Genomic DNA, 17,018 nt, shown 5'->3' on the forward strand with positions numbered 1-17,018 from the left:
TTTTTGCTGTGATGTTTTTCTCTCTCTGAACTGTGGTCCTGTTTACTATCGGCCACTTAAATTTACCCCTGGGTAATTTCAATCATGAGAATAGTAGTGAATGGAAAGTGTAGTCCAAGTGGGGCTGCCTTCTCAGTTTGTCACTCGTGTTTGGTAAATATAGTAAAGAAGATCTCCGGGCAAATGACATATTAATCCTTGCAGTAGCCCCTACCCCCCACTGCAAGGGTTAACTGCTTGTTTTGGTCTAGGGTCTAAAATTAAAAAAGATATTCTCACCTGATCCTTATTCCCTCCTTGCTGCTAGACCGGTCCTTGCAGCTTCTTTTTTCCCTGGGCTCCGCTGGTCTAAGCCCCTCTGATGGTCCTCATGTTTAATTCAAGTCTATTGACTTGCATGGGACATAAGGAAGCTGACGGACATTCCAGAAACGGTGGGGAGAGAGGTGAGCGATCACTGTAAGCCACTGTAAATTACAAAGGTTAAAAAAATAAGTTTAGAAGAGTTAGAGTTTTATTTTTATTTTTTTTTGCAAGCTTGAACAATTATCTGAGGTTTTTTTTTTCTTTTTCTTTAAGAAAACATAAGTCAGTATGAATTCTGAAGAGTATTAATGATCTTTATTACATCAGGGATTGAGGAGGTAGATGCAACCAGGGACTCCAAATATAGTCACAAAGTTGTGGATCGGCCTCTTATTTATATATTTGATTCTGTACAGAGGTAGAATTTGGTCAGTTAAAGTTTTTCAAGTTACCACGGTTAAGGGGAACGTTTTTCTTCCATTTTAAGAGGAAATACTGTATTTGAAAGGCAGAATGGAATTCATATGATGTGACCACCTCCGCTGCAGAGGCTGTGCAAGCATTACCTCTGGCCCGGGACTATCCAGTCTTGTATATTGACCACTGAAATTGTAGGTACTATAGATAAAAAAAATTAGCCTAAGATTAGTTGTAGTGTCTAAAGAGAGATTCTCAGGGTTTGATGTTTCCACATACAAGAGGGACAAATAGTATAAATCTGTTTAAAATATTTAGAGGGTATTGAACAGAGAGAATTAGCTAGATTGTAAAGGATTTTTTGGCAAGAAACACTTTTTTTTAATAGGGTGATCCTACCCATATTGAGAGGAAGGTCCATTCACTGTCTTGTTTTGGTAAGTAGGGTTTCAGTAAGGGGTGGAAGATTGTCGGGGTTGGCAAACATCAGGTGACTGCCTGCTGTTTACATTCAGCTGCAAGCCCAGCTACATGTAAACAGAATATCTGTTCCTGATATCGGTTATCGGCCTGAAAGGTTTGCCCATAATCGATATCGGTTCCGAAAAATTGATATCGATCAAACCCTTAATCCGCAGTGTTGTTGGAGTGATCAAGTTCCCGGAGGTTGGTGAAGATCTTGCAGGTTAGCAGGGAATCCTACTCGTGCATCTCCTCGAAATACTGTGCAAGACCGGCTTTTCGTTGTTGTTGTTTGCTTTTTTGTGTATTTCTGTATCCTGCAAGGTTCTGGCCCTGTGATTGTTAGTTTACACCTCCAGCAGATGAATGGTCTGTGCCACAGATATTAGCAGGACACAAAGCATATTCCACACAGCATTGCACTAGAGAGATGTTACAAGGAGTAAAGGAATCTTTGGAGTTAGGAATCATCCCTGAATTTGGGAGAAGACTTAATGTGACATGAAACCCTCAGATTTTTTAACATAAAACAATACTGTAATGTGTGCCTTACTGTAATCCATGGTAGTTTTCCTTCTCTTTGCTGCTCTTCCTTTTAAATCCGTATCTCTTCTCATGCTGGGGGAGAACTTCCTTTTGCAGCTGAGTGCCTCTTCCTGTAGTGCTGGCTCAGGTTGTGAACCTGCACACAGACACCATGTATCCATTTCAGAGACAAGGCAGTCTGCTGCAAAACAGAAGTTCTGATCAACATGAGAAGAGATACGGATTTAAAAGGAAGAGCAGCAAAGAGAAGGGAAACAACCATGGATTACAGTAAGGCACACATTACAGTATTGTTTTATGTTAAAAAAGCTGAGGGTTTAATGTCACTAACTCCTTTAGCAAATCAGCCTGAAAAGCAAACTTCTGCTTATTCCATGATTTGATAATCAAGGTGAACACGGCTACAATTGAAGTTAAGATTCTGAACTCCTTTAGTTAAATCAACCCCATTATTTTGTGTCCTTGGCCTATCCTCAATGTGTGAACATAATGATATCTTCTTTCTGCAGGTTTGCATTTTCGCCACTTATTGAGGAAGATGAAGATGATGAACAAAAGGAACCAATGTTAAAAGAAAGCTTTGGTAACTACCACAATACACATGACACTTTGTCCTTGTATGACCACTTTTCTGCATTGCGGAGTTAAATGTAGAACATAAGAAGAAATTACAATTACACTGTCAGAGTTGATTGGTGGTTTTGCACAAAACTGTTTGCTTATGATTCAGGCAAAATACTGCCAATTAGTAGTTTATACGTGTGTTGCAAGCTGATAATTTGCCATGTGTGCTCGTTTCTGGTCTCTGTCTGAAAACACATTTAATTTTTTAGGAGGTTGTCACCACTCATTCTCCCTACAGTACCCAACTCCATTTTTAGGCTGGGGTCAGGGCTCACCTGAAATTCCCAAGCCATCAACTGTTTAGCTTCAGTAGCCCTCTGATCCTCTACCCCAGCAACAGTGAGTCCTATATTTATATACTGACCGATTCCCAGTAACCACTTCCCATCCGCACATTGTAAATAAACAGACAAGACGGCAAGCACCTTCCAGCGGGGCGCCATAAATATACAGCTTTTTTTTTCTGCTCGCGCGTGCCCCCGAGCAGCACACTGTCAGTTGTAACGGCTGTTAACACATACAAGCAATCGGTGGCTCTATAGCCTTCCGATCACTTATATGTGCTGCCCTGCAGTGTGCGCCCCCCCTACTTCACGCCGACCTGTCAGTGTACCTGTGCTATCACATAGGGGGGTTGTTAGCCCCCTATGTGATAGCAATAACATTAAGTGTTAAAACCCCAGTGGTGATTAAATACAAAAGAAAGCTCCATCTGTCACCAACATTTTTTATAAAATTAATTTCAGTACAGTGTTGCATGACTGAAAAAAATGTCATGGTACTTCTGCACTTCTCATATAAGAAGACAGGTAGGAGGAGGGGGGAGTACACACAAGGACCGGAACGTAATCAGGGTCCAGACACGTGGGAGACCATGACACGCAGCACAACACTACGCATATGTCCACCCTAGGGCTGCTCCCCGACGTATCCATGACAGTGAGGGAGGCCAGGCAAGTTCTTGTCCAATCTGCCCCACACGACTACAAACAGATTCCTCCCTCTCCTCCTCCCCCCCCCCCAAGACGGAGAACGAGCAAGATCTGGGCTGCATGGGACACATACCTGGAGGGAAAAAAACGGGGAACCACAGCGCAGGTATCTGCATCCATATGGTCCCACAGACAGTCCCCATGATTCCAGGTTGAATCGCATAAAGTGAACATCCAAGGATGACACAATTCCAGAAATGTTTTGTATGACAAAATTGAATTAACATTTTTTTAATGAAATATTATCATATATAAGATTTATCCGTAATCTTGGAAACCATTGGTAATAATTAACATAACAGCATGTTTATTTACATTTACAATAACCCCTTTATTGGATATATCCTATTTTCACATGCATACCCCTACAGAAATGATTTAAAACAAATCATTTCATTAAGTCCTGGAGGCACGTTGGACTTTAACCAGAAAATCCAACGTGTCTCCACTTGTAGCAACTCAATATTCCCACCCCTTCCGTCCTCGTGTACATGGTCTAGTATGTCAAATCTGATACAGTTGGAGTCAAACTTGTGGTAGAGCCCAACATGCCGGGCTAATTGGTGTGGTCATTGTCTATTATGTATACGTCTACACACAGGTCTGATGGTTTTTCCAATATAGAACACCCAGCATATGCAGTACATTAAATACATTCATGAATAGATGACATAGAAGATAGCTATGAGAAAATAATGCCATAATCCACCAGTTTTACAGAGTAATTACACTTTATTTGTATTTTCCACAGAGGGAATGAAAATGAGAACTTCAAAACCAGAAACAAATGGAAATACAAAAGTACCCAAAGCTGTAAGTATATACATGAATTTTGTGTGAGGAGTAAATGGCTATAACGATAGTGAGCAGATTTCAGGGTCCTGATTGGTTGTTAATGGTTACAACATAATGCAAGACTCTTTATATGCTTTTACCAGCCTGGTGATGTATAGGGTGCATTCTCTTTAATTGTAAACCGTTTTCAGCATTATTTTGAGATCCCCCCCAAAAAAAAAAGTGTTTGCTTCTAAATGAAAAAGCTCAATATACAATATTGCATATTTAATTTGATTTAACTTTACCCAGTCAAGCTCCTGATGGATGCTTACGGCACATCACCTGTCCTGAGACATGAAGGCTACCATTGGCAACCATTCCTTCTGAAGATGCTAGTTGGCTGGTTATCATGTTAGACATGATACATGAGTCATATACACTAAAAATAAATAAATAAATAGTAAGGGTGGAATAAAATAATGTCACGAGTATAGGAACTTCTTAATGTTCCTGGACTTTACTGATCTACATATGAGTTCTAAGTTAGAAAAAAAAGAGGATCAAAACTGTCAAAGCCAGTGGGTCAGCACAGCATTCACTCAACTAGCATTTCCAGAAAGGTCATCCTTAATGGCAGCTTCTTTATTTCTATTGCATACATCAGTTACCTGTTATTTAAATGGCTGCAATCTTTTTCTATGAAAAAAACAAATGTGTATTTGACAGGAGGAGGATTTGAAATGGGTGGAGGAGAACATCCCTTCTTCTGTCACTGACGTGTGAGTATTTCCAGCTGATTAAAGCAGATTTAATGATGTTGCACTCCTTTTATCCATAAAGTGGAATTTGGTTTTGTTAACCCCCTCAGTGTAAACCATACACGTTGCACATATTTCAGCAAACTTTAGTGCAGAGTCTTACATTTCTCTTTGTCTAATGTTGGCCTTTCTCATACTGACTGGGAATAGGAAAAATGACACTACCTGCATCCTTTGGGCTAGAGTCTTAGAAAGTACTGAACAAACTCAAAACTCCTATTACAGGAGATGTCTGTAATTTGATTTCCATGTTTGCCGACTTATGGGAGAATAGTTTGCCAATCACTTTTTGTATGAAATATTTAATATGGGGGCGATTTGTGTATGCTGTTGCATACAGGATACTCCTGTTTAGCAATAAAACGGCATGTGACGTTCATGGCAGTTTTTGACAATCCTAGGTGCCTGCAGGTTGACATGGAAAGGTAAGTTTTCGCGCTTTTTATAGCAACAATGTAATACTACCACATTTGTTTCACAAAAGAGAATTTGTCCTTTAGGCTTGATTCATACTTGTTGCAGTCCATTCTTTTTTAAAGGGTTGTCATTGCACATCTCTGCATTGTGGTGCACTGTAGCGAACATTTTCCCCTTCGTCTTCCAGAACAGCTTACGAGAGATAGGCTCCGCCCCTTTTAGTAAGAAACGCGTCACCCCTAGTTGTTTTAAAAGGTCCGCCTCTCTCCTAGCTCCTAGTTTTTTGTGTTTCCTCCGTCAGGGGGAGACATGTCACCGGAACGGTTGGGGGATATGGGAAAGGTACCCCAGTGTTCCCTCTCAGTGGGACCCTTGTGAGCGTCAGAAGTACCTTAGTAGGCCGCCGGTGCGCTCCTCTGACAGTAGGGTATTCTCCACCGGATCCTTCGTCCTCTTCAGTGCCCGGGGAGGGCCAGTACCGGAACCTGTGTTACCCCCTTGGCTGAATCCTTGGACCGAGTGGCTCAGCAGTTAGGGGCCGGCGGTCTGGGGATTCCGGGAGGTTCTCCACGGCCGGATCGGATGGCCGACTAGGTCACCTCCGGTGCTTCCACTTGCGTTCCAGGCCTCGTTTCCGGCGCAGAGGAAGGGGGATGGGCCTGGCTGGTATCTTCTTCTACAGCCCGCACAGATGGATACAGGTCCTTCAGGCACCAGCTCTCCTCAGGTAGGTTGATACTTCCATGTATTCCCTCCCTGTAGTTCTGACTATAGCTATTTCCTCCACCTGGGGCTCATTGGTGTTGGGCTTAGGGTGTTGAGGGGGCACTATGAGTAATCTACATGAGGTTAGCAGAGAGTCAATTCTGCTTATTCTGTGTTGCAGGTCCAGGTTTCTAAGGGCAAGGCGGTCCCAAAAAAGAAATGTGCACTTTGCTCCTTGAAGCTGAGGTCTGATTGGTAGAAACCCTTTTGTCAAAAATGCATTGAAGGAGTGTGCAGGGAAGAATCTGCCTCAGCATGCGGTGGCTTGTTGTCCACTGTTAGGGAAGAACTAGTTTCTACCTTTTGTCCTCTTTTAGATCCCTGATAGCAGATTTGAGACCAACTGCAACACAGGTTTTGGTGCCCAGATCTCCGGCTCAGGCTCAGCTTCTCCAGATAGGGTCTAGGTCAGGAGAGGTCTGTCAGAGGGAGCCAGGGGAGTATAGCGTCGCTGCATCCTCTCATCAGGGATCTTCTGCTGAAGAGGACAGTGACAGGGACGATAGTCCTCCTACCTCTAAGTATAAATTGTCTCTAGAAGAGGTAGATGAATTGTTGGGTACCGTGTATGATACCCTGGATATTCAGGAGGAAAAAGTGCTGCTGTCTAGGCACGATTTGATGTACCAGGGGCTCCAGCAGCCGAAAGCCAGAGTTTTCCCGGTGCACAAAGTACATGCGGATACTATCTGTAAAGAATTGGCTGAACCAGAGAGAAAACCTCTTTTTTTTCAACAGCCTAAAGAGCCGTGGAACAAGGTTCCTAAAATTGATGCATCATTGTCAAAGGTCTCGAGGAAATCAGACCTAGCCTTTGAGGATATGGGGGTACTTAGAGACCCAATGGACCGAAAGGCTGAGGTACTGCTTAAAGGGGCGTGGGACTCGCACAAGTCTCAGGTCTGCCTTGGCAACAACTTGTGTTTCCATAAACCTAGAATACTGGCTTACCCAGTTGAAAAATCGCTTGCGGGTACGCCGAGAGAACAGATCATAAATTCCCTTCCAATGCTGTTCAAGGCCATTGCTTTTATGGCAGATGCTTCAGCTGATTCAGTCAGAATGGCTAGGACGGGAGCCTTGGTCAATTCTTCTCGCAGGGCGATTTGTTTAAAGGCCTGTGAGGGGGATGCGGCCTCAAAATTGAGGCTTGGCAATCTCCGTTTAGTGGCGATCTTCTTTTTGGGCCTGAATTGGAGGCCATACTAGAACGTACATCTGATAAGTATTTTCCAGAGAAAAAGAAGCTCTTTCGTAGATTCTTTAAGGGGCCCAGGAACAAGGGTCAGAATACGAAGGGGGAACAGCCCAAGAAACATTGGACAGGGCAGAAAGGCAAGGGAAAGGGGAGTATTTCTACTAACCCTCCCTCACAAGCTCCAAAACAGCAGTGACTTCTGTGTGAGGGTGGGGGGAAGGCTAGCGGGGTTTCTTCCTCGTTGGAGGGAGATTACTTCCAATCATTATATCCTCAATCTCATCCAAGAGGGGTACAGGTTGGAATTCTGCAGCCCCCCACCCCATCGTTTTTTTATCACAAATCTCCCGAGGAACGCATCTCGAGCAAACGCTCTTTGCCTTCTGAGAGTTGGTGGATCAAAAAGTGCTTATTCAGGTTCCGGATCAGGAGAAGGGTCAGGGCCTGTACTCTCACGTATTTGTTGTGCAAAAGCCGTCAGGGAAGTACAGGTTGATCCTAAATCTCAAACTCTTGAATTTAGTGATCAGGTACAAGAGGTTCCCATGCACTCCCATCTTTTCGGTCCGGCACCTGTTGCAAAAGTGTTCCTTTTTCGCGACTCTAGATTTAAGAGATGCCTATCTCCACATCCCAATTCACAGGACGTCCCAAAAATGTTTACGCCTAGCGGTAAGAGTAGGTCAGACGGTGGTACATTACCTGTTTAGAGCACTTCCTTTCGGGCTGTCTTCGGCCCCTCGCATTTTTACGAAAGCTTTGGGGGAGGCAATAGCTCCTTTACGGATGCAGGGGATTTACATCATCCCTTATTTGGACGACATTCTACTGTCCGCCAACTCAGCGGCTCAATGCACCAGAGACCTGGAAGTTACGCAGGTTTGGTTGCAGGAACTGGGATGGGTAGTGAATTTACAAAGGTCCAATCTTGTCCCCTCTCAAGTTATGGTGTTTCTAGGGTATATCCTGGATACTGTGGAGCAGAGGACCTTCCTTCCGGAAGAAAAAAATTCTTAAAGTGGGAAATGCGGTAAGCCACTTACAAACAAATTGTCCCAGATCCTTAAAGGGAGATCATGTCTGTGTTGGGTCTGATGAAAACCTGTCTACCGGCTGTTCAGTGGGCAAGATTCCACCAGAGGGGTCTGCAGGGGTTCCTGTTGAGAAGGTGGGACCATTCACAGGATACCTTGGATGCTGCGGTTATTGTTCCTCCTTCCGTGAGGAGGGGCTTATGGTGGTGGAGGAACCGAAGTTCCCTGTCAGGGGGTCTTCAATGGTCTTTTCCCACTATCATAAGGTTGACCACGGATGCAAGTGCCTGGGGATGGGGAGCACACCTGCAGGAACAGATGACTTAGGGACAGTGGTCCCAGCGGGAGGCAAGAATGTGCTCCAATAGGAGGGAGCTGAGAGCGGTATTGAACGTGGTACTAGCGTTCAATAGATAAGGCATCAATGTCTGCTAGTGCTCTCGGACAATATAGCCACTGTGTGTTACCTAAACAAACGGGGGAACCAGGAGTTCTTACCTTCAGGCGATAGCGAAATAAATCTTAATTTGGGCAGAAGTGAATCTGGGTTCCCTTTGGGCAGTGCACCTAAAGGGAACGCAGAATACTCTGGCAGACTATCTGAGTCGGTTTCAAGTTCTCCAGGACGAATAGAGCTTGGATCAGGAAGTCTTCGACCTCCTAACTCAGAAGTGGGGTTTACCGCATGGGGCAATGCAAAATTAGGCCACTTTTTTCCCCTGAATGCAGCAGACAGTGCAGTGGCAGTGGACGCCCTGTCGCATCCTTGAGGTTATCGTCTATGCTACGCATTCCCACCCATTATGCAGATGGCAGAGTGAGAATTTGGCGGGAACAGCATGAAAGCATGCACCCCACATGCATGAGTACAACCCTTCAAGCTGGTGGGGGCAGTGTTATGGTTTGGGGCATGTTTTCCTGGCATGATTTGGGCCCTTTAATTCGTGTGGAACAACGTCTGAATAGCACAACATACCAAAGTATCGTTGCTGATCAAGTTCATCCTATCATGTTGATGGCGTATCCCAATGGAGATGGCTTCTTCCAACAAGACAATGCTCCATGCCACGGTGCTCGTATTGTGCAGGAGTGGTTTCAAGAACATGAGGGAGAATTTACCTTGCTTAGGTGGCCCCCACAATCACCAGATCTCAATCCAATTGAGCATTTGTTGGACAAAGTTGAAAGAGCCATCAGGCAGCTGGTTCCACAACCATCAAATCTCACAGAACTGGACAGTGCTATTCATCAGGCATGGTGTCAGATTCCTCGCATCACCTTTCAACATCTCGTGGAGTAAATGCCAAGAAGAATCGCCGCAGTATTGAAGGCAAAAGGTGACCCAACGAAGTACTGATGGTGTGGTCATAATAATCTGGCCCCATATATATATATATATGGGTTATACACAGATCAGTCATACAAATAAATAATGCAAGTAAGAAAATAGGCAATGAGAACAATTAAATGTACATAGCAGTAGAGTATAAAACTTGGGAAACGTGAGTAGAGAGCATGTAAATCCAGGGTAACTGCAAATTGCTATGTAACCCACCACCCAAGAAGGAATGCAGATCGTGCAATGTTGTGTTATGGTGTGGAGTGACATCTGGTAGGAGCAAGCGGGAAATAAAACATTCACTTCACTGCACATTATCACAATAGTGTGAATGGGTCCTAGAGGGCTGCAGCTTGCCATCCACACATACCTTGTATGAAGCTTAACATTGATTGTAATATTCCTGTGCATGAACAAAAATGATCTTGCATATAAAGGAGTTTGGTACATCTGTAGATATAGGTATTAAACCTTTGTTTTTGTGGTGGTGTGTGTGTCTGTGTGTGTGGTGGTATCGGTGCCGATTCCGAGTATTTGGGTGAGTACTCGTTCAAATGCTCCGATGCCTAGCCCCATACTTCCGGTATCAGGAAGCCAGCTTATGACAAGAGAGCATGGAGACAGCTTCCCGGCCAATCAGGAAGCTGGGCAGCATGTAATGACGCGGCGCTGGCTTTCTAATTGCTCGGGAATCCGGCTTCATGCTCCCTCGTCATGAAGTGGAGCCGGCTTCCCGGCCAATCAGGAAACCAGGCACCGCATCATTACACAGCGCCCGGCTTCCTGATTGGCCAGAAAGCCCGCTCCATGCTTTCTCGTCACCTAGTGATGAGAAGCATGGATACGGCTTCTCTGCTAATCGGGAAGCCGGGTGGCAAGTCTTTACACGCTGCCTGGCTTCCCGGCTAATCAGGAAGTCAGGTGGCGAGTCATTACACGCCGCCTGGCTTTCTGAATGGGACTTCGGTACTCGGTAAAAAAAAATATCAGTACTCTATACCGAAGTCGGTGTATCCCTAGTGGTGGTGGGGGGAGTTAACCATTTCACACAGACTGGGCAATTTACAAAATTGGGTGTATGGAACAACTAAGTATTATATGATTAGGTAAGAAAATCATACTGTTCTATTTGGCAAATACAATGGTGTGCAAAATGTTCAGGTTGTGTTTCCAGAAAAGCAGAAACAGAAGCTGAAAAATCAAAGACTATATTGGCAATCACTGCACAAGATGGACATTTGTTTTTCTACACAGCCCCTAAAGACCAACTTTCTCTAAAATTAGGGAGCCGCCCCTTGAAATTCCTTACATTTTCTATCTTTTAAATTCTGCACAAAATGACTGTAATGTTCTGGTTTTTGTATTTCAGAGCTCTCCCAACATTACTGGATTCAGACGAGGTCAGTATCTGTCAGTTATATTTCTGGCTATGAAAGCAGAACTCATGACTGTCATGTGCTCAGCCATTACTGAGTCATCTAACAGTCCAGCACATGTAAAGACGCACAAATCAGATTTCATAAACTGAGGCAGGAAATCCAATCAACATACGTTTTTTAAGCAATTTGTATGGTGTTTTTCTTTTAATGCATTGCAACACAGAATGCCAACTGATACTGTAATCTTAGAGCCTACATGGTTGGTTTTCTAAAGGCAAACAGGCTGATCACTTTGCAGGGGAATTTTGCCTTAGATACATTTTGCATGGAATACCCAATCATGTGCAAGGAAAGTAATAGAAATAAATATTTTTGCTTGCACATGATTGGGTGATGGAAGTCGCAGAACTTCATCTCATTTACTAAATGAAGGGGAAACGTTCCCTGCAAAGTGCAGCTTCATTTGCACAGTGAACAGCCTTTCAGAATAAGCATCAGTCTTGTTTTAGATGTTTTATTGTATGCTGATTATCGTCATATACTGTAACCCCTATGGTTAGCTGCAGACAGCAGTCAGCGTATTTGTTTCCTAACTGATCATATGATAAATAACACCAATATGACATTTAGGAATAACACGCTATAAATAACTAGCCGGGAAAGCAATACTGACACTTGTAGCACATCGGAGAGACTGTTTAGATTGTACTGCCAGTGGAAGAAATGAGCAAGTTTGCATTTCAGTTAACTAGAATTAATGATCCACAATGGTTTGTGCATCTTTACACACACATACTGAGGGGAATTTATCAAAACTGGAGCAGACAAAATCTGGAGCAACTCCAAACTTTTTTTTTTTTTTCAAAAGTTTCAGTAATTTTTCCTTTATCGTAAATATAGTAATAAATAAATATAAAAAATAACCCCAGTGGTGATTAAATACCACCAAAAGAAAGCTCTGTGTCCCCAAAAATGTTATAAAATTCACTTCAGTACAGCGTTGCATGACGCAATAAATGTCAGTCAAAATACCGCAGCGCTGAATACTGAAAAATGGCCTGGATGGGAAGGGGGTGCAAACACCTGGTCAGCAAGTGGTTAAATTACATGATTATATTTATTTCTGTTAACAGGAACGAATGATAACACATTTTGAAAGATCCAAAATGGAGTGAAGAAGATGAAGAGGTCGAAGAAACGGGTGAACTAAATTTGAGTGAAGAATGCTGAATGTTTCCGATCAATGGCCTGCTATTGGAAAGTAAAGAGGTTGCTATCAAAGGCAAAGCCTTCCCTCCACATGAATCCACTTACCTTATATGAGAAAGGTCAAGAACATGCCCCAAAATCATATATTACCCTTCATGCAGGACATTAAAATAAGCATTTCACTCTGTGCCCTACTATTTCGGAAATTTTTACATAGGTTTGGCATCAAACTCCAGTAAGAGTGATCTGAGCCCTTCTGGTCTGCAAATGGTTATGGGCAGTCCTGCACTTTAGTTTTATTTATGTAATTTAATGAAAATCAATGAGACATGCGTTGTTGTCTCTACATATAGGTGGTTGACTGATTGGGGTGACATTTATGTGGGCTAATAGTATTTTACTTGTGCTTTATTCTGGGAAATTCCGTTTACAAACCCAAGCTTAAACGTTTGTTCTAAGTTCCCTTTTTTCCCCTGTTTTTTTATGAAGCTGAAATGCAATTTACAGGCTGATGGAGCTGCTGTCCAGGTTATCAGTAAAGCCAATAACACTGATTCAGTTTACAAAGATATTTTTTGTAATGGGAAACTGTAAGCACGATAATTAAAGAGAATGTGCATATTAGGACAGTGCTGCCATTGTGAACTCTGAGGCAGCAGTCTGTTATGTATGTGGTTTAGCGGGTGTGGCAGAAGATATATTGCCTCATTGGTATTAAATCTGCGGTTCTGGTCTTCAGAACAAAAGGTTTACCGCTTTAAACACTAATATGTAAAGCATACCATGCTCTTTAAGGTTAAAAAGACAGGACGGAGAGCAGTGGTGTGCAGTACCCAATCAAAATTCAGCGTTTGAGCAGATAGACTAATACAAAAGGGTTGCTGTTTGGATGTCATGTATTGCAGCAGTGTGCATATTCCCCTTACCTTGATAAACATGCACATCAGTGAATCTGTTCTTCCTAAAATGGCTTTTATAACCTAATTCCACAACAACAACAAAAACCCTATAACCCTCTCTGTAAAAACACACTTATGTGTATGGTGTGCCCTCCTGTCAGTGACTGGTATCAATTGCTGGGGTGTAACTCATTTCTATATATAGCCATTCCTCCTCCTGAGCCTATCATAGCTAGGTCAGAGGTCAGAAGAAGGAAAAAAAACTAATCTCCTATGATAAAGAAGCTTCCCCACTTCTGCTCTTTGTACACTTTTGGAGGAGACAACAAATGCATATTGACTGCTTACCCAGTAGTAAAATCCAGAACTTGGATTTGTGATTTACTCATGGGAACACATTGGGCCTCATGTATGAAGAACATGTACCAAATCAAAATATCACCAGTACACCGTGTTCAGATGAAAAGACAGGACGCATCGTTACCAACAGGAAGCAATGTTTCAAGGTCATTGTATGGTTGCATTTACGAAGAACAGGTAATCGCCTAGAAACCTGTCAACCGCACATTTCTTGTTTGAAGAATCTTCCCTAGCGAAGGGAAAATGAGACTTGGTTGGTTGAGGGGATACAAAGATTGTTCTTCAGTCAGATATGTTCTACATAGGAGCAGAGTTCTTCTGTATAGCAAGATTTTCAAAGTGCACCCATCACAAAGCCAAACTGCGTGATAAGCCGTTTTATGACTTCCAGGCCACAGTAGTTCAAGGCAGTGAGACTGAACATATGAAGATTCACTATGAGGGACGTTCCTGTTCTGAAACTATTTTGCAGCTCAGGAGTTGAAGAATAGCTGATTCATTCTTAAATGCCTAAGTACGAAGAGTTGTCTCGAAATTGTCCCCTACTCTAAACTGTCACATGCTTGCAGGGCACTTCCTGTGTGACTGCTGAATAGCCCTGGAGTGCTTAGCTGACTTGTGTATGAAGCTGAGTTAACTTTGCGATATTTAGGAAGGGCTCAGGGGGATTTCTAGAATGTGTGCCAGTTTGGAGGGTTTTTTTTGTCGAAAATGCAGTTGGGAAATTATGCAAAATGTGCAGTGAGTCACAAAGATAAATATCAAATTCTATTGTATCCCCTGCACTCCCATACAGCGTACAGACCTCAGCACTCAAATGTATGCGTGAAGTGTAAACGCTTTTCACTCGTTACTTGGGTCATTAAGCCATAGTTTGGGGGCTATGCAGTGTCCCCTTCCTCAGGGTGACATAGTGACGATCATGGTCACTATGTCGCCCTGAGGAAGGGACCCTGCATGGCCCCGAAACATTGGCTTTGTGACACAAGTGAATAAAAGCGTTCACACTTCACGCATACATTTGAGTGCTGGTGATTTCTGCTATCGATTGAGCAAAGATGAATATGGCACAAAACAGATAAAACGTTGCGGTTAGTTAGCATGACATTTTGGTCTTTGTGACAAATTGTCGCAATCACGTTAATAAATTCCCTCCTAGTGATTTGCATTGTAAAACTGGCAGCGTTCAGAGTCCAAAATTGAAAACTCGACAAGCAAGTGCCATACACTGGACCGCATATAGTAATCAGTTAATTGTGCTCAATCTAAAGGTTTTATTTATAAGGTGTGATTGACTGTTCAGCAGTTTCAATGCACTCAATTACTTTTTTTTTTTTCATTTGCTGGTTGATTGACATGTTTGTGCTTTTTAAGTAAGATGTATTTGTCCTTTTTATAAGAATAAACAACTTGAAATGTGTCTTGGTGCTTAATTATTTTTAAAAAATCAGATTTACATTTATTCACCTATAGCCCAAAGGCTATAGACCTAGAGACCCAAGTGTGCAGCCTTGTCTATACAGGGGAAGGGAGCCATGATACTTTTGGAACCACTGTTTGGCGGGATGTGCGGCACTTCTCACAAATTATCCATTATGGTTTGTCACTTGATTGGGGGGGTCTGGTGTGCTCTGGTGGTACACCTGGGTCACCTGTAGCCAAAATTAGTTGGGTCAGGAAAGAGTAATTTGTTGTCTCTAGCTACGGTTTCCTTTTAGTCATTTATGGTTTTAGGGCCCAGTCGCACCATATCCTGTGCGTCCTAGTGCAGTTCACACACTGGATCGCATACATGAAGCCGGGTGCGTTCTGGGACGGGAGGGGGTGTGTCGGTGCTATTCATGTCAATTGAATCGCAGACAAGCCCCCCGCCCGCACCAGAACGTGAGGAATAGGAGTGCCCTTCGTTCCAGTGCAGTACAATCTGAAAGAATGCTGCATGCACTATTTTTTCAGATTGCACTGCACTGGAACGGAGGGTACTCCTGTACCATGCAATGCAGTGTGTTCCAACCACGAACTGCACTGGGACGTACTAGATATGGTGTGACTGGGCCCTCAACTGTTAATATGATCACGGATGTCTCCAGGGAATGAAATTTATGTATTTTTTTTTTACATAAAAGGAGACTGCTGGAGTACATGGATCTGTTATTTTATGACACCACTGCCAGCTGCCATTGTACAGAAACATGGCGGGTTATCACCTCATCTTCCACTTTGGACATAGACACAGGCAACTTTGTCTTTTAAAACAACGCAAGACAAATCATTTGTGAATTATACAGCACCAGGTATTCTGCTGTTGTCAGCAGTGCTGTGCGGCTGCAAGGTTTCCCACATTTTGGTGCAGTTGGACAGCTAACTTCCTGTTCCTAGAATTAGCCTTCCAATGATGCCATTGATGTGATCCAGTGATTATAGGCAGGAGTCATTTGTGATATGTCTCTGATGTTAAACTCCTGACAGGCTCCTGTAGGGGGCTAGAAAAAAGGAGGGTGCCTAGGCAATGTTGCATGCAGAACTCTGCTACTGCTAATCAGGGATTCTATACACAAACTTTACATGTTTGATTTTGGATATATACACTTTGATCTATTAGTTTACCAGTCCTTCGATGTGGAGGCTACATTAGTTTTCTTTTTTCAGGCCTTTCTTGCTTTTATTTTCACCTACTGATACTGTCAGCAACACTCTTCCTGTCCTGGGGTGCAGACGCTCACTTACCTTACAGTATGTATGGAGGAGAAGCATTGTCACCCGAGGACTAGATGTTTTGGAGATATACAGGGTTATTCACAAAAGGGTGAAGAGTTTGGAGAAGACAGGAGAAGTGAACAACATAGCAGAACTGGAAAGTGAGCTGAATTGGAGAATTTATCCAAGTCGGCTATTTTGGCCTAGATTGTTCACTTCTCCCACCTTCTCCAAACTCTTCACCCTCTTGCGAAAAACCCTGATATACTTTAAAGTGGAACAGTGCTGCTGCAGTGCCCTCCTCCAGCAATGCAAGAACTGCGCTCCCCTTGTCGCTCAGTCACCACTGGTGCCATTTCTTCCCGATCTTCTGGTTTTGTAGCCTTTTGTCTTTAGCCAGTGTTCTCCACTGTCCATTCATGAATGACCTGACTCAACCCAGCATCTACCGAACTCTGAACTGGGCATAGGGCACTATCTGGGTATTAAAAACTGAAAGCAGGAAGAGAAGAGGTTTTATGGCAGAACAAAGCTATACCTGCTATCAATTGTTTTATACCTCAACTTCAGTTCCATTTTAATGTGCAACTTGTCTCCAAATAGTTGCAATGTATTACCCTATTATCCAAGTTAACATTGATGTTTTATAAAATACTTAATGTTTTTTAAATTGTTTAAACTACTTACTGTAGAAATACCTTACCTCTGTGAGGTCTCTGATCCCATGCTGATAATGATAGAAACAGATTTTGTTGAATGGAGGAACATTCACCATATTT

At 43.0% G+C, this 17,018-nt stretch overlaps 1 protein-coding gene across 1 annotated transcript in view; it reads left to right on the forward strand.

Annotated features, from left to right (window-relative positions):
* TMEM87A (transmembrane protein 87A) overlaps nt 1-12,457 on the forward strand; it is a 45,060-nt gene extending 32,603 nt beyond the window's left edge. The window contains exons 15-19 of the mRNA XM_018559256.1: nt 2,241-2,314; nt 4,099-4,160; nt 4,851-4,903; nt 11,065-11,095; nt 12,208-12,457. Coding sequence (XP_018414758.1) covers nt 2,241-2,314; nt 4,099-4,160; nt 4,851-4,903; nt 11,065-11,095; nt 12,208-12,249 — 262 coding nt within the window. The 3' untranslated portion in view covers nt 12,250-12,457. The remainder of the gene's footprint in view (nt 1-2,240; nt 2,315-4,098; nt 4,161-4,850; nt 4,904-11,064; nt 11,096-12,207) is intronic.
* The last annotated feature ends 4,561 nt before the right edge of the window (nt 12,458-17,018 follow it).

This window comes from Nanorana parkeri, unplaced genomic scaffold (genome assembly GCF_000935625.1).
Source record: "Nanorana parkeri isolate BGI_ZX_2015 unplaced genomic scaffold, ASM93562v1 scaffold386, whole genome shotgun sequence".
In the NCBI taxonomy this organism is placed as follows: Eukaryota; Metazoa; Chordata; class Amphibia; order Anura; family Dicroglossidae; genus Nanorana; species Nanorana parkeri.